General features: G+C 50.5%; 5 protein-coding genes across 5 annotated transcripts; 2 read left to right on the forward strand and 3 right to left on the reverse strand.

Moving 5' to 3' along the window:
- Positions 1 to 3,204: 3,204 nt before the first annotated feature.
- FUC95A-2 (Alpha-L-fucosidase 2) lies at positions 3,205 to 5,910 on the forward strand (the record flags this gene model as incomplete). Its single annotated transcript, XM_037319611.1, has 3 exons — positions 3,205 to 3,280; positions 3,566 to 4,168; positions 4,226 to 5,910. The coding sequence occupies 3 exons, from the start codon at positions 3,205 to 3,207 to the stop codon at positions 5,908 to 5,910; spliced, it is 2,364 nt and encodes a 787-aa protein (XP_037181903.1).
- Positions 5,911 to 6,651: 741 nt separating this feature from the next.
- On the reverse strand, positions 6,652 to 8,313 carry CGCA056_v004357 (Secondary metabolism regulator LAE1; the record flags this gene model as incomplete). Its single annotated transcript, XM_037319612.1, has 10 exons — positions 6,652 to 6,709; positions 6,764 to 7,183; positions 7,244 to 7,381; positions 7,438 to 7,475; positions 7,534 to 7,571; positions 7,630 to 7,759; positions 7,819 to 7,841; positions 7,892 to 7,977; positions 8,042 to 8,076; positions 8,140 to 8,313. 10 exons carry the CDS (start codon positions 8,311 to 8,313, stop codon positions 6,652 to 6,654), a joined length of 1,140 nt encoding a protein of 379 aa, XP_037181902.1.
- A 5,651-nt stretch (positions 8,314 to 13,964) lies between these two features.
- On the reverse strand, positions 13,965 to 15,080 carry CGCA056_v004358 (uncharacterized protein; the record flags this gene model as incomplete). Its single annotated transcript, XM_037319613.1, has 2 exons — positions 13,965 to 14,915; positions 15,015 to 15,080. The coding sequence occupies 2 exons, from the start codon at positions 15,078 to 15,080 to the stop codon at positions 13,965 to 13,967; spliced, it is 1,017 nt and encodes a 338-aa protein (XP_037181897.1).
- Positions 15,081 to 16,003: 923 nt separating this feature from the next.
- Positions 16,004 to 18,015, reverse strand: CGCA056_v004359 (uncharacterized protein; the record flags this gene model as incomplete). The annotated part of the gene is made up of 3 exons (XM_037319614.1): positions 16,004 to 16,893; positions 17,655 to 17,794; positions 17,843 to 18,015. The coding sequence occupies 3 exons, from the start codon at positions 18,013 to 18,015 to the stop codon at positions 16,004 to 16,006; spliced, it is 1,203 nt and encodes a 400-aa protein (XP_037181896.1).
- A 1,665-nt stretch (positions 18,016 to 19,680) lies between these two features.
- CGCA056_v004360 (Heterokaryon incompatibility protein 6, OR allele) lies at positions 19,681 to 21,705 on the forward strand (the record flags this gene model as incomplete). Its single annotated transcript, XM_037319615.1, has 1 exon — positions 19,681 to 21,705. The coding sequence occupies one exon, from the start codon at positions 19,681 to 19,683 to the stop codon at positions 21,703 to 21,705; it is 2,025 nt and encodes a 674-aa protein (XP_037181028.1).
- Between the last annotated feature and the right edge of the window lie 136 nt (positions 21,706 to 21,841).

The following is a 21,841-nucleotide window of genomic DNA, read 5'->3' on the forward strand; positions in this document are numbered from 1 at the left end:
TTTATATTTAACTTTTTCTAAAATAAAACAATAAGCGTTTTTTTATATTAAGATACATCTCTATATATATTATAAATATTAGATAATCTTAGTAGTATATTTTATACTATAAATAACTAAAACCAACTTGTTATTAAATATATTACAAAGTAGCTAACTTTAGTTAGATACCTTAAAAAAGTAAAATTATGAAAATAACTTCTTAGAAACTATTATATAGTTAATAATATATTTTAATAATATTATATATATAAAACTTTTATACTATATTAGATCTTTTAGTCTATATATTAAACTAGATTACACTAATATTAATATATATTTACTAGCTAGAGGTATCTTATATTAATAAGATTAGCCTCTAGATATAAATATAATATTAGAAACTACGTTAATAAGACTTAATATTAGTTATTAGGTATAAATAACTTTAATTACTATTAAGCTAGTTAAAAAGGATAAAAATATTATTAATTAACTATATTAACGTAGTAAAAGTGGTGCTAGGCAAAAAACCTGAAAATCGCGTATTGATAGGGGTTTTGGAAATGGTAAACGCAAATGGGTGCTATAGGTAAACTCTAAGTAAATGTTCGGGGCTCTTCTTAAATAGGAATATACCTCCCGCAATACGACTTGTTACTAGTGTATCAGTCTCTAATCGCTTGAAGCCACGTTCCACTTGGTGACTGCGCAATAAGATAGAATTCGTCTGGGCATAACCTTCTTTGCTAGGCTGTTATTCTTTTCTATTATTTGGAAACGTGAGTTTGGGATCTAAACCAATGCCTTCGGAGTACGTTAGTGGGAGAAATATTCGACAGAGTCATCTCCTTACATTGCCATTAGTACTCACAGTCAGTGCTTAGTGATGGGCTTAGCCTGACGATAACACTAGCAAACTTCAATAACATAATTTTGCTAAAACTTCTGCATCTTACATGAAATATGCAACTCATCTTTACGCGAGACAAAAACTTTAATACGCATTAACACTTTTAAAGCTATTTATCTTTGGGTTCGCAGGACCGAATCACTCATGACGTTTGACTAACTAGAGATGTTCCGGCGTCTAGCGCAACACGTTGAAAACAAGTGAACTCATTGAGCGTTGCATGAAATGCTATCCCTAACGATGGTTTGCCTAAACAACAACCAGAACTCCAGGGCGGCCTTCTCCTTCTTCCCTTCTTACTTTTTCTTTCACAGTTTGCCGCCTGTGGGTGCACCTTTTTGACTGCCGTATGACTCTGACAGTGAAATATCGAGGGCCAAGATGACTCAAAGAGAGAAACCTCTATGGCCACTCGAGGACTTATTCGAAAGACATGAACTCACGTCCACCCCTCAGATGACACTTTTACCATTCCAAAGCCTTCCTCAAAGCTCAAACAAATCTTTGGTAGCCCTTGGCGGACCAGATTTTCGTACCCACCGGTATTCCTTAGAGTGCGCTTCCCACAAGCTTCTGACATTGCCACTTCCGCCCAGGTCGCAGTACGCACAAACGATAGCCGCGTCTTTGTCGATACGAATCGTATAGTATGTGTGACAGTCCCGACAGTAGCCTCGTGTCTCCTTTCGCGCACTTTCAGCCTTGCGAATATTGCGTTCGAACGAAATGTCCGAGAAGTAACTGTAGTTGAGCCGATTTCCGCGGCAAATCCGCTTCATCCACGACCAATCTGGGCTGACAAACAAATGAGCACAGATACTTCCCGCGCAGAATTCGTCCAGTACGTCGAGGACGACTCGCTCGTAATTGTGGCGCTGAAACGTCCACTCCGTCTTCAGGAGGAACCGGCCGTTGACAACCTTTGGCGTGGCTTGGTAGCGGTGCAGGGACCGATTCATCAGCGCACCCTTCTTCAACGTGAAAGGAGCCATCATCTTCCTGAGGTACTCCTGGTTTCCATCCCCTCGCCGAGAGAGCTTCAGGGCAAGCAGCACGTGAGTCAGTCGCAGCTTATACAGGCAATCAAACTCTCGGACTTCGCCCTTTTGACATGAAGGGACTGACCCATGCTGAGGCAAGTCAGATGTGTCCATCCTATGGAGCCTGCAGCAAACTTTGCATGGCCAGTAGTCGGGAAGGCTGCACGCAACCTCGAACCAAAAGTCATAACGCTTTTGAAATTTAAGCCGGACTTTTGCTTCGTGGCAGTCTCTGGCAGTCAAAACCCTTAAAGCGATGCATGTTCTCGATAGAAGAAACCTTGCGTGCAGCGGCAGTTCCCCTGTGATCATCAGCACCAACTCTACAGGAAGTTGTAGAATCTTGGCTTTTTGATCACCAGCAGTCTTCGTCATGTTTTTGTCGGCTCGGTCCATGTTGCTTTCTTGAATCGGGTATTTCTGTAGTAGGTCGTAATTGAGTATTGATTCTGAGCATAGTATCATTCAGTATCAGAGGTCAGTGTTGGCAGCGGCGGTACTGTCTGATGTTTGTAGGTGGGAGAACTGAAAAGCAGAGTAGAGAAAAAACGGGAAGAGATTGGCTTTCGCAGGCCAGCGAGTTGCTAACCGAAAACCAAGAGCCGACGTTCAACTAAGCAGGTGACGATTGAGGTATCTCCGAATGGTGAAGCCCACTTGGTTGAGGCACCTTGCCTGGTTGAACCCTTATGGGTTGGACGGCTGTGGCTTGGCACAATAACCAGTATCAAAGCCTTCTCAAAAGGGGTTTGCTGTACGGGCAAATCCTTCCAGTCCGCTCGGAGACCAAAGGCTTTTCATACAACAGGTCGCATGTTCAGCTACTATCGGCCTAAAAGTGGAATAACAGCTCATCTGGAGACTACAGGGAGTTCTTGCGGCGTGTAAGCCGTAAGACAAAGTTTCAATGAGGTTTGAGATCATCCTTATGGCATTTGAAAAGCCAAGCCCACGAAGATTTTGTCCCACTCAGGTTTTGCAGAAGGAGAAAAAGCAGTAAACCACCTCGGTCGGCGCTATCCAGTATCGCAGTGTACGTACCCGGGGGTCCGGTGCACCTGCTTTAGAAAGACTGTATAAGCAAAGCCCTGCAGGTTGTTGAAAACTGCTACTCAGGGCCGACTGTGGTGCAAATCATGTTCGTCTTTGCGCGGGTGCAGTAAGGTGTGGCGCAGACCTTGACGCATGTGTGGTCGACCCAAGTTGGACTGGCTAACCGGCCACGATGGTGTTGTGATTCAATCACAGAGCCCAAGAGGAAATGCCACAATGGTTGCGAGGAAGCTGGACTCCGTCCTCAAAGAGGAAAGAGATATGCGCCGCCTCGATGCCAAGAAGCGGGCAGGTCAGCGGGGTCATCTGCGGCGAAATATTCATGCAGAGATTGCTCTAATGATACCCCGAGGATGATTTGGTGCCAATCCTCAGTGGAGAATAAATTACGCAAGTATCGGGGATACTTCAATTGGAGGCATGATATGTTGAGTTGTATCACTTCCTTCTTCACTCCAATTTTGGTGGGGCATCATGAATGCAATCTCGCCAGTCGCTGCTTGCTTGCTGCTAGCTCTGAGCTGGCTGGCTAGTGCCTCGTCTGAAGCATCGCACACACTATGGTATAGCCAACCAGCACTTCGAGACTTCTATGAGGCCCTTCCCATCGGCAACGGTCGCTTGGGTGCCATGATTCATGGCTATACCGACAAGGAGCTCATCCGTCTCAATGAAGAATCCATCTGGAGTGGAGGACCGATGGTTAAAATACCAACAACAGCACTCGATGCACTTGAGCCTCTTCGAGAGCAGATTCTTGATGGGCGCCTAACAGAAGCTGACCAGAATTGGGTTGCCAACTTCACCCCCGAGTACGATGACATGCGACGATACCAGCCGGCAGGGGAACTAAGACTTGACTTCAATCATACTCTGAACGAGACATCAGGTTACAGACATTCACTGGACATTTCGAACGGACTCTCGTCTCTGAGCTACGTCTTCGGCGGAGTGGAGTATACCAGGGAGGCGTTTGGAAATGCCCCAAATAATGTTTTGGCTTTTAGGATTTATTGCAACAGCTCCAGGTCTCTTAGCCTCGACGTCTCTTTGTCAAGAGATAGAAACGTTACTGAATTCACGGCGGATGCTGCCGCAAGAATCCTCAAACTACATGGGACTGGGGAGGAAGACGACACTTACCGCTTTGCGTCTCAAGCTCAGATATTGCTTCCCGACGGTGAGCTTTGATAACATCAAGAGCCTGCTTTATGCGGCTACTAATCTCTTTGGACAGGAGTTGGCGACATCATCAGCAATGGGACGGCCTTGCACATCAGAAATGCAACGGAAGTTTTCATCATTTACACAGCCGAAACGGCCTTCAGACATCCAGATTTAACGATGGAACAATTGCAGACTATAGTCAACAACCGACTGGAAACATCCAAGGAGGCTGGCTACAAAGCAATCCAACACGAAGCCATGGAGGACTACAAGCTGTATTACGACCGTACCTCAATCGACTTCGGCACATCACAAGACATTGGCACCAAAGACACAGTTGCCCGCCTTGAGAACTGGAAGCGAGGAAGTAACATTACGTCTGACCCCGAACTTATGGCGCTTCAATTCAATATTGGAAAATACCTCCTGATCCAATCATCCCGCCCTGGATCTCTCCCGGCCAACCTCCAAGGCATCTGGAACAGGGACTTTGGACCGCCCTGGGACAGCAAGTTCACCATCAACGTCAACCTGGAGATGAACTACTGGCCTGCGCAGCCCCTGAACTTGCCAGAGATTGCGGGGCCGGTGGTTGACTTTCTCGATCGGCTAGCTGTGACTGGCAGTGAAGTCGCAAAAGGCATGTATGGAGCCGACGGGTGGTGCTGTCATCACAACACTGACATCACGGGCGACTGCACGCCGTTCCATGCTATCACAATCGCAGCACCTTACCCGCTTGGGGGTGCCTGGCTCGCATTTGAAGCTATTGAATACTTCAGATTTACTGGAGAAACGACATACGCGCGTGACCGCATCTTGCCGATCTTGAAGGGCGCAATGGACTTCATCTATAGCTGGGCTACGGAGCGAGACGGCTGGCGGATCACGAATCCCAGCTGCTCCCCTGAGAACTCTTACTACATACCAGAGAATATGACCGTGGCTGGAGAGACTACGGGGATTGATGCAGGGGCTATGAACGATCGAGCAATCATGTGGGAAATCATGTCCGGCTTTCTTGAGATATCTGAAGCTCTTGGCTCTGATGAAGGAGCTGATCGCGCCAGATCCTTTCGAGACAAGATCCAACCTCCTGTTGCGGGCTCGTTCGGCCAACTGCTCGAGTACTCCCGGGAGTACTGGGAGAATCAACCAGGTCATCGCCGCTTCTCACCCCTTGTCTGCGCCCACCCGGGAACCTGGGTCACGCCACTCACGACACCAGAATATGCAGACATGGCGTACAAGCTGCTGCGTCATCGGTTGGACAACGGCGGAGGAGGAAACAGCTGGGCGGTGACTTGGGCAAGCTTGCTTCACGCACGTCTTTTCGATGCGACGAATGCGTTGAAATACGCCATGGAACTCCTGTCCCGATGGGTCCACAACAACTTGTTTAGCCGGAACGGCAGCTACTTTCAGATCGATGGCAATTCTGGCTTCACGGCAGCCATCGTCGAGATGTTTCTACAGAGCCATGCTGGCGTCGTCCACCTCGGACCGGCCATCCCCCCTGCGGGTCAAGGCTTATCTAGCGGTAGTTTCAGAGGGTGGATTGCTCGTGGTGGCTTCGAGGTCGACATGACCTGGTCAAACGGGGTCGTGGTTCAAGCCGAGATTATCTCTTTGTTGGGCAATCCATTGAAAGTTCGCATAGGTGAAGGGTCAACATTCATAGCTGATGGGGTGATTGCAGGGTTTGATCCAATCAACACAAACAAGGGCCAGAAGATCACCATTTCGCTCTTCTAGAAGGGGCAAAAAATAATAATATTTGTGTCATCTATGGCCATGGGCGAAGTCGCGCTGTGACTCGATAAATCATGAGTTTAAATCGTAGCTACAAGGTTGCATATCTCTACTATGTTGGAATTCGCGAAACGTTGCGTCACCTAATAGACACAGGTTCTCAAGCAAACCCCTTCAATCCTTGATGTGAAATTTCAAGCTCAGTCTTCAGTCTATTTCCGCTCTAGTAAGTCCAAAGATTGACTGATTTAGTAGTAACGAGCACGGGACCTCTTTAAAATTATCAAAGAATATGACCGAATATCACTGCCATGAGGTTAGAAAGAGATAAGTTTAAATCTGGCACAAAGTCAAGCTATCTCTGGAGGATTCAATGGTCCGTATCTGAAGACTTCTACTCAATAAATGACAATGTTCCACAATTGAGTGCGCCTGCTCATGGTTCATGGCAGAGAGCTGGAAGTGAAATGCTGAAACCTCATGACCAGAACATAGCTCCATGCACACGTCATCAAATTTGCACTTCATCTTGATGTGGTTGGAAATCACCCAACATCAACATGGTCCCTGGGAGGGAAGTGACGCCCAATGGGCCAGTGACATACCACAAGATCAGTGTAGATAAAATGGAATCTTGGGCTCTTTTAGAGATAGATCTGATAAGCTCGCGATAAATCACAAGAAAAACACAGAAAGCAGCGCATTCTTTATATTCGATTCAATTGCACTGCCAACCTGGCCAAACTACGCATCGCCTTTCTCCTCGTCGCTGGCCTCCGGCTTTTGTGCGAAGACTACATGGCTTGAACGAGTTAGTAACTTCTGGTATCATAACCTCAGGGAACGTGCAACTTACTGGTCAAAGATCCCATGAAGTGAGGGATCCTGCAACTCCTTGCGGACCTTTGCCATCATGACGCAGACCTCTTCTTTGGTTTGGCCTAGGTAGTCACAGAAGAGCTTCAAAGTGAACCCTTCCAAGCCATGCAAGAGCTGGTACAAGTTAAGAGTCCCAACATCCCGATAGTGAGGATCGGCTGGCCACGGACCCATGGGGAGTTTGAACCTTTGGTGGGCAATGCGCTGAAACCCTGCATCCGTAACCCAGTCCTTGAGCCGTGGCCCTGGCCGGCCGGTTCTACCCATCCCTTCACAGGCTGCCACGAATTGCTTGTTCCACTTGCGTGTTTCGTGTTCCTCAGTGAGCGTGCCATCATCAGAGTAATACTGAATATCCATGTCTTGGAATTCAGCCCAGCCACCGGGGTTGAGATGACTACAGTGCCAACATGTTTCAGAGACGGACTTGACAGGAGGGTATCTGGCACCAACTTACTCATAAACGTTCTTCACGAGCTTCGGCCAGTCTGCGATTGAGACCAACATGTGTCGTACGAAAATAAAATCATACATCTCGTCGTCGATCCATGGACTCTCAACATCTTCAACAAAGAACTTGACGTTTGGAGGCACCCTTGAAAGCTACTCGTTAGTGACGTCTACTGTATTATGGCGATGCTTTTTCATTACCATTCGGGTTGGATGGGGCTTAAGTCGTTACCGAAGACCTGCTTCAAGTCAGTGGCCGAAGTACATGGCTATTGAAGTAATGACATATCAACTGACCTCCGCATTGGGGAAAAAGTCTCCCATTTCAATGGCCCCTGCATGGGAAAGATCAGCCAAAAGGTCTTCGATATAGCGTTGACTTCAAACACGTACAAATTCCAGTGCCAGTTCCTACGTCCAGAATCTTGTGGATCTTTTCCTTCTCCAACGGAGCCAGGTAAAGTCTATCTCCGATGGCTCTGACTACCATGTTGTGGGAAACATTTAGTCTTTCCATCTCTAGCTGCAGATGCTAGATTTAGCATCGAAACCTACAGCCTGACAGGTGAGGAGAAATCTTACGTTATCGTTGGGAAGCACATAGACTGTCAGATCAGTGGGGTTTCTTGGCATGCCGATGAGGCTGAGCACTTACCTCCTTCCCTGAAGGAATGGTATCTACGGCCGTATTCAACGGGGTAGTTGATTGCGCTGGACATCAGCGATGCACTGTAGGAAGAACTGCAATCGATAGTGAGATTAGTAAGTGCTAAACATTCCACACACGCCGACGATTTATGCTTACATTCTCTCGTAAACAGAGTTGCCGTCATCGTCAGTCTAGCAAGCGCAGGTCAGCGCTACAGCCATTGAAACAGGCAAACTTATGTCTGATCAACTAACCTGGGCTTCTTCAGCAGGTGCAATTTCAGGGCGATCTCCTGGGGCGGCAGCAGGCGGCAGCAGCTCCCTTGGAGCGACCGTGTTGGGCGAGCTTGCAGCGGCGGTTGAAGTTGCTGTGGCTGCGTCCAAGTTTCCAAGCTGCCTGGCCGGCGTGTTGGTAGTGGAGCCAGTCATCTTAGTTTTGGTCGCTTCTCGATGGGCGTCGACGTTCTATATTCAGAGATCGTACCGCGTTTCATGAAAATTACTCGGCAGAAAAGTAAGAGAAACATGGAAGTGAACCAACAGAGCTGGGGTGAAGGCTCGTTTTAAGCTGTTGGGAATAATCGGTCCTGGCAGCGTGAGCCACCGGGGCAACCACCTTTCCACTCCTTGGGGAACATGGGTAGGCGGAGCCGTTGGTGGAACTGTTCGTAACTTTGAAAACATATCTGCAGTTGGGATTCGTCGTATATCGGCCAGGGTTGTTTTGTCAAGGCCAATTGGCGTTGTCGCCTCGGGCCTACTTCCTCATCTGTTGGTCGCTGTGGACAAGTTGGGAAAACGCATGTTTGCATCGATTACCCCTCTTTGCCAAGCTAACGAAACTCCATAGAAATCGGAACTCGAAGCCGTCTCCGCGAGAGTCTGGAAATCAGTTGGGTCGGATTTATTTTTTCTGAAATGGTTGTTGATTTTGGAGTTGGGATTTCATCCAATGTTGTACCCCACTACCATTTGGCTGCCGTGGAGGTAGCTAGCTACCTTGCTCTTTGACATAAATAGAGATTTGAAGCTGCTGCATCTAAATAGCTACACGTACAATGATACGAGTCGTATTTTGTGGACTTCAAATAAATATCAAGACGTCTGCTCCCAGCTGTCCGCGATATGCATCAAATACCGCGTATAGATACGCTCTAAATATTTGCCAGCGCGCCACCGTCACGCTCGAAAGACAACTTAACCTCTTGCTGGTATTTGAGTTTCACTGTATTGACGCCCGAGAAGTTGATATGTGCTAGATTGAGAAGTGACTCAGGTTTACCAGATCAACCCTTCACCAATGTGATGTACTTGAAAGGTTTGACAGATGCTGGTGGGATAAACCCAATCCAGTTGGTGAATACTGACGGACGTCTTGAAGTCCGGGGCTTGCAAATGTGTTGGAATTTGTTCTATCGATCTATCGGGCAATTCTGATGGGATTATTTGGGAGCCGTGGCGCCAGTCGTCGTGATAATGTATCTCAGCGATGGAGCGTCAATGCGCCTCGTGCAGAGACTTCGATGCATATCCGGCCAAGGCCACGAAAAAGGCACCAGCAGTATACGCTGTGCCCCAGTCCCCGCCATGCATGAGTCCCCAGAGCCAGACTACCAGGCAGAAGAAGATGACAGTCTTGGTGTTCCCGGGCAATGATAAACTGAGTCTGTTGCTGAGACTCGGTGCTTCTTTTATCCAATATCCCGCAAACTGAATCTCTCTTACACTATGCAGATCGGAGAAGGACTCGTAATCCGGCTCCCCGATGCGACGACTCATAGAGGTTCGAGGCATGATGTCTCTAAAGCACCATTAGAAATTGGTTGAGATACTGCTTTATTAGAAGAGGAGCTCACATACTTGGAAGTATATATAGAACCTTCTATTAAGCAGTCGTTTGCAAAGGCCAGTTCAGGGTGTTTTAATACCTTGGGCCATATGCCCGCCATCTTGAATTGAGACAGCTTTTTGCGTTTTTTATCCAACACATTCATCCTGTGATATCCACGATCGTAGTTTCTCGGTGGAATATCGTTGGATTCCCGGCCCTGAAGGTTGTCTTCCAAGTTCGAAGCGACATTCTGAGGGTCCACGGGTTGTAGTTCCCCCCAAAGAGATTTCGGAGCAGACGGATGACGGCCGTCTATCCGAAGCTTGGTTCATCATTTACAATTAGTCAAAAATCATGTTCGAGTCAGTTGAAACTTACAACTGCGAAGTGAAGTTTGGGCAAGCCGAAGTAACGCCGCCATCGGGGTTGACGTTGTTTCACGGCTTGCTGGATTGCCCTCCAGTGATCGACAGCATCATCCGTCTCTCCAACATGTATCGGTTCGATTTGGCAACTCTCCTTCTTCCCAGTACATAGTAGAATGAAGGGGGCCGATGCGAACAGAGGGCCAAGAATCTCTTTGATTTTCTCCACACGGACAGCCCTTAGCTCCCAGAGGGTAGGCTCAGCAGGTTTGCCTGGCGGGTCATGAGGAGCTCGCCGTTGTCGAAGCCCGGGGTTTTCTCGATTTTCTTCCTTATTCGTAGCTTGAACGTCAGTTGAAGCCAACTGAGAGATGTCGGCCTCAAGTGACGAGGGAATGTCGTCTGCAAATTCCTTTGTTCCATCCCGGTTTGGGAGAACAGACGGCTCAATACGCTGAGAGCTGCCGCGATGATGTCCAGACTCTCTGGCGAGGGTCTCTGAACCAATCCTTTCGGATATTGGGAGCTCGAGGCTCGCACTTGGCTGAAGGGACAGACCGGGCACCCAGGCGAGCATCGCAGGCACCAGTCTGGCGAAGACCCTTTGGCCACTCTGTTTTTCCTCGAAGACTTCTCTTTGAGGCTCGACCAGAAGATCACCATGATTTTCCCATGCATAACGGCGATTCTGTAGATGAACTGCCGGTAGATTTGCCATACCCACGGTAGAATAGCTCATGGCTGGAAACGTAAAAAGAAAATGAGGTTTTAGAGCGATAGTAGCTTGACGCTGAGAAGAAAAAGATAGGCACAAAATGGGAATGGGGGTATAGCTACTCAGGACCGGGAATCCCCAAAGGTTCACTTCAATAATCAAAGGTATCCGTAATACCTTTAGCCGCTGGATCTCGGCTACTGAGGGATAGAACGCCTTACAGCCTGCCTACATGCAGGTTGGTCTGGCCGCAAGCACTGCGACCCGAAGCGCGTCGGTTGCTGACCAGGCTGCGCCAGTTTCCAACGAATTCACATCCAGCCTGGCACAGACAAACTGTAAGAGTGAACGTGGCTTTCTTCTAACTTCAGGTCGCGACTAGTCTGGCCAAATTTCAGGTACAAGCTTCAACTCTTAACAAGTCAACGTACACATGGGGCTCTTCTAGATGGAGGTATTTATTTGACTTTCGCAAATGCAAATTGCTTCAAGTCTGACAATCCGGTTGGTTTTCCAATTTCTGAATTTTGTAATTTTGTTAGAGCCCATAAATAAGGTTGCCAGGGCATGAATGCCAATCTCTGCTCTTAGCGCTACATGAGAGGAAAGTAAAATGTATTGACCGCCAACGACAATCATGCCGCCTTGCTCTTGGTGGCGACAGGAGCCCCCGGATGCCCAGGCCAGATCAGGGCTATCCCTATCAGTGCTACGAAAAATGCTCCAGCAGTATATGCTATTCCCCAATCCCCATAAGCCATGCGAGCTCCAAGAATCCCCAGGCAGGGAAGCAAAACGACCCCACAGCATCTCACAGCGAAGATGAACTCTGGCTCCTCTTCAGGCCATACGACGCGAAAGCCTGTGAATTTCATGTGTGCTAGTCCACGAACATGTCCACTCCTTCGAGCTCCACGAAGATCTTCTTCAAACTCTCTTGAATACATCGATTAGTGGTTATATCAAACGGGGGAGAGATATGTGCTCGAGTGAGAGTATTGAGGAGACAGAGGGCTGCAACGAACATGGGTGTTTTGACCAATCCTAAAGGGAAAAGAGAGTTCCCTGCTGCAAGAATCGGGTTGTTCAAAGCGGCGGACCACAGGGCAGCAGCTTCTAGCGTGGATATCTCTTCCAGTCTTTCCAGCTGCTCCTCCATGCCACAATACATGCATTCAAAGCAGTCAATGTATTCGTAACCGTCAGCGTATGCATCTGTCCGGAAACCGTCGCAGTATTCGCCGTGCCTGGGCCGCCGTTGGTCTGCGTCGTACCAGCATCCCGCGTATTGGTCGTCAATATGTCCTGGATTGTAAGCTATCGACCCAAATTGACTCGCTTTGTCTTTCAGTTCCCTGACCCTAGTATCGAGGTCCACAACTTTGCAAAGACCACACAGATTTCCCGGGTCGGAGGGATGGATCGCCAGCAGTCGGATCTATGGAGAATATCAGTGGCTATCCTGCTTTGGCCCAGCACTAATAAGGCGAGGAAGCTTACCTCTACGAGCTCAAGACGCGGTTTCCCACACGAAGACGGCCAAATCGATCTGGCGCGAAGGGCATATGCAGCCTCCCGTATCGAGTTCCAACGCTCAACCGACCCTCTATCATTACCTAGAGGTACCAGTGATATTCTGCAAAAGTCTGACTTCCCAGAGCAGAGCAACAGGCAGGATTGATCCTTGCCGAGGATATCAAAGACGGACTTGAGCGACGCGTTGATTTCGTCCCAAATCAGCGCGTCAGGATCTGGTTTCCTTTCAACGCCAATCTTTTTGATGCGCTTGGTAAAGCCTCTTTTGTTTGTGGCTGTTGTTTCCGCCGAATCGTCAGCCACATCTACGGCTCCTCCGTTCCTTCGTCTCATCCGGCTCGCTTGCTGTTGACTCCCTGAGTCACCCATATCAACCCCTGGTCCGTCCGTTCCAACCATCTCTGCTCGAGAAGGCATCTCGGCCCTTGGGGGAGGAGGCAGCAAGCCCGGACCCAAACGGTCCACATATCGGTTGCCATGTCTTATTTCGCGAATCACACGATACGGATCGCGGACGTAGGTTGGTAGCTCCGGGGTTGGATTCACAATCTGCGGAAGAGCTAGAAAAGGCTTCATGAGCAGGTGAGCATCATTCTGGTGTCGTCGGCCGCGGTAGCCTATGGCCTCAAGAGCCCATCGACGGCCAGTGTTGTCCAAGGTCTGCTCCCAGTCACGCTCGTCCAGACTGTGATGTTGTCTCCGCTGAAGCGCGGGCGCAGGAGCGCGAAGAGTTTGTCGAGGTTGTGCAGAATCGACCATGTCTAGATTGCGTGAGGTTTGATTCCATAATGAGCGATGATCAAGGTCCTGCGGTAATCTAGTATTTGTATGTCAAAGGTCGAGTGCCTGTAGGCATAGCCAGGCTGTGGAAGCCCAACGGTATGCCTGGGCGGCAAAGCTCGCCTTGTTGGCAAGGTCGCAGTTTTCAGACCGTCGCCCTCATTGGACAGGCAAAGTAGTAGCAAGGGGATCGGAAAAGTCGGACATCAAATGACAGAGAGCAGGGCTGAACAAGTATACACGCTTTTGATTGACGACGCTGGCCCCGACACGGCGGCCAACTCAGCGAAGCTATTTACATTACATCATTATTTTCTTTTTGATAGTACAATTGCGCAAAGCACGATGAGCCCATTGCATTCGATGCACGGCGTGACCATGGATCGGCTAAGCAGTTGCGAATAGCCGCGCCAGCGGTGTTAACCGAAGCATTGCACAGCAGCGATCCATTACGGTGCCGATGAAATCCATCCATCTCCAGTGAACGACGTGGCGAGACACAATTCTCTTTGGTCATTTCTGACCTCTCTCGAGCTGTGTGGGTGAGCAACATTGGAGCTTCACAAAGTCCATGATGCCGTCTAACGAACGCCGACGGAGACAAAAGCCGGATTCTTCCGGAGTATGGGCGGGGGTGGTCATCGCCGATTCGGTGGACACGATCACGGGAATCCCTGGCCCCGGCGCCGTGCGCTGCTCGGGGGTGTCGTGATTGCCGCGGGCGGCTTTGGACGGGATTAGGGAGCTGGCATCCGCGGAGTGGAGAGAGCTGAAGTGATCCCGGTCAAATCGGCACGATATTTTTGATCAATCCCGCATCGAAAAAAGCGGATCACGATTGTACGAAATCGCGTCACCGGTGGTCGAGGGCGCGAAAGACGGCTGTGTTCTTTACGAAGCACTCGTCCTCCTGGGAGCGGCATCCCAGAGCTATGCGGGCGGTGCGCTGGTCGCCGTAGCCCTGCATGTCGGCGATAATTTGCGCTGCGGCGTTGCATGACATTTCATGTGGAGATGCCTGCGGGGGATGATGTGATTCTGACGGACGGGGAGGCGTTTGGCTTCTCCTGTCGTAGTAATGGGGGCTCCTTGCAGACTCTTGGAATTTCTGCTTCGGGGCCAGCTGCGTGACCCTGTTAAGGCTCGCGTTGGCAAGCATGGTCAGCTTGTCGAGCGGGGAGCTTTGCTGCACGTCTGGGGTAGGCGTCAGGGTAAGAACCGGTGGCATCAAAGCCTCGCCGTATTTCCTCTTAGTGCCGTTCGTCTCGGGCTCAGGTTCGGGCGGGAACCTCGCCTTGCTGAAATGCTCCTGCAAAGGCGGGAGTTGCGTCGATGGTTCGAGGGTAACGGGGTTGCTGAGGATGGGAGGCAGCGTCGCTGGCAGGGGTGCAGCAGGCGATGCTTTGGTATCGTCGTCGAAATTCCTCATGAAAGCGTCCGCCTGCTCGCCTTGGATGCCCGTCGGGAGAGGAACTCCGGGTGGTGCCGCTGGTGAGCCTTTGTTGTCGTCGTCAAAGGACCTCAAGTACGCCTCCACCTGTTCGCCCGAAACACCTCTGCTGGCCAGCAAAGATTTCAAGCGCGCATTCTCGATGGACACGTCGCGGGCGGCCTTCTGCATCTGCACCGAAGCCTCGATCCCCCGCTTCTCGTATTCCTGGACCTTTCGCTGCAGCTCGTCGACAAACTCTTTATGCCGGGCGCGTGACCGTCGCTGGTTGTCGCGGATCCGGATGGCATTGGCCGATTTGTCGGTCTGGAGCTGTTCCTCGAAGGAAACGTCAGCTGATGGCGCGAGAGACGGCTGAATCGTGGCGAAGTTTAGATGTTATCGGACGGCAAAGACGAGTTGGAGATGGAACCAACGACAAGGAACAGAAAAGATGGTGATGACATGACTTACCCGTCCCCGTTTCGCCTTTTTGGCCTGCGGACCAAAGAGGTCCTGGTAATCCTGCTCCGACGACATTGGCACCTTGCGTGTCGACCTGTCCAGATGGCGGGTGGTTTCCTATACCGTCCGAGATTCCCGGGAGAGGATGAAGATGGTGACGAACATCCGCAGGGCGGTGTGAGGGAAGAACCTGGCGATGGGCGAGGAAGCAACAGCAGCAACCAGGAAGGGAAAAAAAAAAAAAAAAAACAGACCGGGGACTGCTGAATTTTTGCTGGTGGTTGGTGGTGACAAACAAGAGAAAAAGCAAGCGTGAACCTGGGCCGATGACTAATCTCGTTAATCGGCCAATCCACCGGGGCCAGTCTGAATTTTTTTCATGCTCGCGCTAGCAGCTCAGATTGCCGAATCAGACACCACGGAGCTGTGTCCGCAGTGGGGCCAAAGCTCCATCTTTCAAAACATGGCATTTTCAGCTTTGTTCAGGGACGAGTCGCTCCGCCGCCTGTCACTGTCACTGATGTCTGTCACTGCTGTGAGCTGTCACTGGGTTTTGCAGCCTACAGTGACATGCCCTGCTGCTGATGACTTTTGTTCATAAAGCAAACTGCCTTCATATCATTGCATGCTGCACAATTGTCCCCTATTCCTTTTTATGCACGGTCACAAACCACCCTCATCGCCCACCCATCATCAATCAACTCAACCGTCCTCGTGTCCTCACCTGAGCTGGTTCCGACAATGTGTCACTGAGGCTGCTGGTTGGACTCACTAAAATGCCATGGCCCACAGAATATCCATCTTGGTGTGGCTACCTACGGGTGCGGTATCCACGCGGCATGCAAGCCAAGTTGCAGGGATTCGTCGCGGGGAATTCAGGGTCTCGCCATCTCGATGTGGGACTGGCTCCTCATCATGAGCTCACGTCCTCCATACCATGTGGCTTAGAACATGATTCAAACCCTCCAATTTCATTCAAGACGAGTTTCTCATGAAGACTACAGGCAATTTTGAGCGATCTTAGACCCTTGATGCCAATTTAAGTGGCGTCCCTTCTCCAGCTGCCTCGCCAGATCCTGAGCAAACCCACACATCGTCAAGGTCGGGTTCCAGCTTCCTGCGATCGGGAAGAGAGCACCGCCAGTGACATACACGTTCGGAACACCATGGACGTTATATTTTGGTCCAACGGAACTGCCGTCTGATGGGTCTGAGCCCATGAAGGCGGTGCTCGTCTCATGGACAATGCCTGGAATACGGATCTCTGATTGTTTCGGATCAGCCGGCTTCCACGATCCTTTGTCGGGCTCATGTTCGTCGATATGCCAGTACTCGAGACCCTCAGAGGGCGGTTCGGACACATCCGGGGCGGCCATCTGCTCAATTGTTTGGTAGGTCGCTTCATCCATAGTATCCCAAAGCTGTCGGTCGGACTTGGTGAGGGTGTATTGCAGCTTCATGTTTGTGGTCACATCCGGGTTGCCAGGGTCCAGCTTAAACCAGTTCTCCGGGTTGCGCTCGGAAAATTCACCGAGCGTGGCACACACAAAGACGACATGCTCTGTTGAGTGCTCCGGCTGCTCATAAGTCGCGGCAGCGGCGTAGTCCGGGCATTCACGAGCCGCGTCCTCTGCATCCTTCTCCGGGTCCGGACTCTGGATAGCTGTGATCTGGACATGATATTGCTGGCCGCTACTTGGATTCTTGCCAGCCAAGTAGTGCGCACCAATCTCCAGCCTCTGATTCTTATCTGATTTTGTGCCTACAGGATGCCACTTGAACGCAGAGAGCGGTGCTCGCGCGACAATGTGCGTCAGAAAGCACGCTTGCCGACAGTTTTGCGGCACTCTGGGCAGCTGTGGAGCAGAATCGCGGCGGCAGGGAAAGCCTTCAAACAAGTGTCAGCTCAGAATGCGGGTCAAATATGGAGATGCTCACGCCTGCGCAGAGGATCACTTTCGTGTTATCGCCTTGCCATGTAATTGTGCCCCGAGTGGTTTCGATTGAATGAACATGCCCTTGTCCATCTTCATCCTCGTCAACTGCGCCGAGCGTCTTCACAGTGCAATTCAGGAGAATGTCAAGAGACGCCGCATTCTTGGACTTTTGCTCCTCGTAGATTTTCAGCAATGGCGCCTGGGTTAAAAATTTGTTGAACCGGAGACTCGATATAACGGAGCCTCGAACAACTGCTAATTGAGCTGGCTCACTATATTCGGCGGTGTTGATGTGTCTTCGACGGTCTTTAAGCCTCTGGTCAATCTCTCATTGAAGCCCTGAATATACGGAATCTCCGATCTCGTCGGCCCCTGTAACGTGAAAAAGCTCCTTCGCGTTCTTCCAGAATTCGGGTTGCCTAGCGGTATCGATCATCCCCTTCGTAAAGTCTCGCATGTTCTCCAGGTGTGGTTAAGGAGACCAAGCCGACCAGAAGAGTGATCGTCCACCAAAAAAAGGGCAAGATCCATGGCAGTAGCGGAGCAGCGGTTCACTGAATGTCTTCTTGGACAATGTCCATGGGAAGGTCTCCGACGGGCCACCAAGTAAAGTCTTGAATGGGAGAGGGAGATTCTGGAAATGCGCAGGAAGGCAGAATTCTATCATAGTTTAGCATCGAAATTTGCGATGATCCGGGATGCAACCACAAACCTCCTCGTTCCAGGCAAAGGATTCGAGCGTCCGATTCCTTGCCAGGTACTTGTTGGATGAAAGCAAGAGCGGTGCAGCCTGAGCCGATAACGATGTAGTCGTGTTCACCGTCGTCAAGAATTTCCTCCAACTTGCTGTTGCTATAATGGCATTAGTAGACATTAAATGGCCAACTGGTCTCAACCCACTCAATGAAATAGTCCTTAGTCATGACCATAGCCACCGTCGGAGACTGTACGCCTGGAGTTGGAAATCCCCATGACTTGGTCTGCTTCGGCGGCACTGCTGGTTTTCCCACACGGCAATGGAAGCTCGATCCCCCATAAGAAGGGTTGACGTGCAGGTTGTTGGAGGCATTCATGATGAGAGGCAATTGACGCAAGAATTGATCGAGTTTCGAATGAAATTCTGGTCGAAGGTAGGCATAATTCAGTCTTTTTCGATAGGTTAATATAGTGAATAGTACACCGTCGAGCGTTTGCGGAGACCGTTCCCCACGTCTCATAATGGGATACTCATGGATGCATTTGAGCCAGCCACGAAATTCAGCTCCGTGGAACGTGAGGTTCAGCTCCGCAGCACACATCCTAAAGCGAACCCTGACACGGGTCTGGGTCCGCCTGTCTCACATAACGTACGACCATCCAATCCTTTTCATCGATCTAGAAGTTCTCAAGTCTCGCACATTTTGGTTTCGTTGCCTCCAAGACATGGGGATTATCGGGCATCGAAAACATGAGCAACACAAACGTTAATTGTAAGGTCTTCAGTGCTAACGAGCTCCTTCATCGAGTGGGCAGAGCAATCGAGGCTTGAAAAGTGGACATGTGGAATAAATATCCTCTCATGGTGGGTAGACACAGAGTCCAGGTATCGTTTTTTCCTGCAGACTGCTATTTGAGTCACTCCTGGCGTTGCACGTAGATCTTACTTAATTCACCGACTCTTTGGCGAGATGCCATGTCGAATGTCGAACGGCAGACGAGAAGCTCCCGTAGGTAAGACAGTTTCTGAGGTGAACCAATGGGTAGGTTCCGTGACAGCCACCTGAGAGGTGATCTTACCATGTCTCACAATAAAGAGAATCATGGTCTGTCGTCAGCAATTACCAGCTAACACAAAAGCGACTTTGATAGTTCTCCACACTTTCCAAAGCTAGATAGACTATCACACCGAACTGTTTGTCACTGACACCATATCTATTGCAGAGAAGGCGTCCCAGTATGTTCTTGCTTTACGTCAGGGCCTCTGGCTTGCTCCGCTCTCGTGAATAATTCGAACTCCGTTCACTAAGTCTTGTGATGTATGGAAAACCGGGCCTCTCTTCTGTTCTAACATTAAACACTCAAACACTCAAGCAGCCGGTTCCGTGATATGAGGTATTACTACTAGGGACATACGTCCAGACCTTTTACTATCATTCAAGTGTCGTTGGAAAAGTGTGAGATTATCTTCATAACGTTTACTTCCAGTTCGAATTCAAACATTTGACTGCCTTGGGCAAGATGGATAACACATAGTCCCATTGTTTCATATACCATTGAGTATTCATCACGGCCGCTTTCTTCAAGTGAGACAACATCCTGACACGATCTGTCCTATTCATGAGTTCGCAAGGGTCTGATGAGTGTCTATGGGTGATGCGAACTTCATCTGAAGACTTCAACCCACATAAACCACAAAACGATACCTTTCATTTGGCGAGAACCGTGAACCGTTCGTAAGAAAGGATCTCTTGCATTATTTAATGTGATGGATTCAAAGGCATGGCTATGTATATCGTACCTAGTCGTGCCCGCAGGAGTTGCTTGATGATGCATGACAGCTGCAGTAGCGCCATCCATAGTCTCCATCTCCGCACCCAATCTGGAGGCCCAGGATACCCAGCCCCAGCCCATTACCGGGGCAGGATTCCTTGAGTACTCTAAAAGAACGACCTTGCCACCTAAACGCTATCAAACAATCGTGCATGGGCGTTCCTTGTCTCGAATAGCCGCGCAGTCTGGTCCCAGCGCACACGGCAACCATGTCTTCCGTGCCGTCTTTTCCGGAGCCGCATGCCCCTGTCCCTTTCACCTACAACGACGACCGGGCGATCCTGCCGTCGGCATCGACACACATCAGACTTCTCGAACTCTATCCCTCCTCAGGAATAGGACCTGAACCTGCATCTGCTGCTGCAACCCGAACAGACGAAGGCGACAGCGACGCCCACTTCTCGAGCCCGCTCGTGTGCGAAATCTCCAGCACCCCGGTTGCCACGCCGCGGCTATTCAAGGCACTCTCGTACACTTGGGGGCGCCCGGACAAGACGCACACCATCGAAATCTCAGGGTCGCGCCTCGGCATCACGGCCTCGCTCGATGCGGCTCTGCGACACCTTCGAAGTAGAGACGAGAAGGTCACGCTTTGGATCGATCAGATATGCATCAACCAAGACGATGCCGCGGAGAAGACTGAACAGGTTCCGCTGATGACGCAGGTCTACAGCAAAGCGCAGCAGGTCCTCGTGTGGCTCGGGCCAGCGCAGGACGAGTCTGACGCCCTCATGGATTGTTGGGAGGAGATCGGGCGAGGTGCGCGCGAGTTGGATATTGAGAGTTATTTCAACAGAGAGCGCTTGCCCCTGCTGAGACCTCTGCTGGAGAATCGTACCCCGGAGGATGAACTGACGAGGAGATTCCAGGCTCTGATTGCCAAAGCTCTGCCCATGGCCACTAAGCTTCTTCAGGCCGTCATAGCCTGGAATGAGAGGCTTTGGTTTGGCCGAGTATGGATCATTCAGGAGCAGGCCTTATGCCCCGACACAGTGTTTGTGTGCGGCTCAAAGGTAGTGGATGTTGACCTGTTCTTTCTGGCTGGAATGATATTCGACCACTGCTTCGGTAGAGTTGCTGAGCAGAATGAGCTCCCTCGGCAACAGCACCAACTCCTTCTCACTGCTCAAGATCGCCGTGTTGGCCCCCTATTAGCCATCCGCCGTAGGCAGCGCAACTACGTCAAAGGCGCGGGGCCCGGAGATGATCTCTTCCACCTCCTGAGAAAGACATACATCGACGGCAACGCCCAGGCGACCCTTCCCAGAGACAGGATCTATGGTCTCCTAAGCATCGCCGTGGACGCAGATCGCCTTGGCATTACCCCGGACTACAAACGCCCAGACTGCCATCCCACGTTCGTCGAGACAGCCCGCGCTCTCATCCAGGCAGGTCGCGTCGAGATCCTCTCCTTCTCGCAGATGCCAAAGGACATTGACGGCCTGCCGTCCTGGGTCCCGGATTGGCGACCCGGACTGACTCGCTCCTTCACGGCCATCTACGACGATGCGGAGAAGTTCCTCACGGCTGCGGCGGGAGACAGCACGGTCGAGATCGTGCACACGGACGACTCGTCTATGCTCGGGATATGCGGTTATGCAATCGACATAATCGAAGAGACGGGTGAGGTATGGGGGTGGGAAGCAGGTCACGCGGCTCGCGCGGCGCATCTCCAGACGATCAAGGCCTTTTGCGAGAAATCAGCCGCAAAGAGCCTGCAGCATGGCGTATACGAAAGCCCCGAAAGGCAAAGTGAAGCAGCGTGGCGAGTGCCGATTGGTGACCTGTACTGGACCCCAACAAGAACCTACCACATAGCCAACTTGACCGACAAGAGCGACTATGAAGACTGCATAAGCGTCTTGACAACCCTTACCGAGTACGAGACGCTCACGCCAGAAGACCGGCAGGAGCGCCTCGAGGAATTCTTCGCTCGAAGCCCTGGCCAGGCCATGTACGGCGAAAACATGGACAAGATGACGGGCAAACGTCCCTTCACGACGCGGCGGCAGGGTTACGTGGGCATGGGCCCGGCCGACGCACGTCCGGGCGATGTGGTGGTGATACTGCTCGGTTCTCGGATCCCGTACGTCCTGAGACCGTCCGGAGATGGGACGACTACGAGGCAGGAGAACACGTATCGTTTCGTCGGGGAAGCGTACTGCGATGGTGTGATGTATGGCGAGGTGTTAGTTACTAAGCGGGTGCCAAAGACCACCTTCTTCGTGGTCTGATTCTGGCTTACAATTTCACAAAACACAAAACACACACACACACACACACACACACACACACTGGGAGGGGGACAAAAAGGGGTCAGAGCAAATTGTTTTAGCGGGGATGACTTGCATTCTTGTTCGTCAAGTGTGT

This window comes from Colletotrichum aenigma, assembly GCF_013390185.1.
Source record: "Colletotrichum aenigma strain Cg56 chromosome Unknown KSG_Cg56_contig03, whole genome shotgun sequence".
Taxonomy (NCBI): domain Eukaryota; kingdom Fungi; phylum Ascomycota; class Sordariomycetes; order Glomerellales; family Glomerellaceae; genus Colletotrichum; species Colletotrichum aenigma.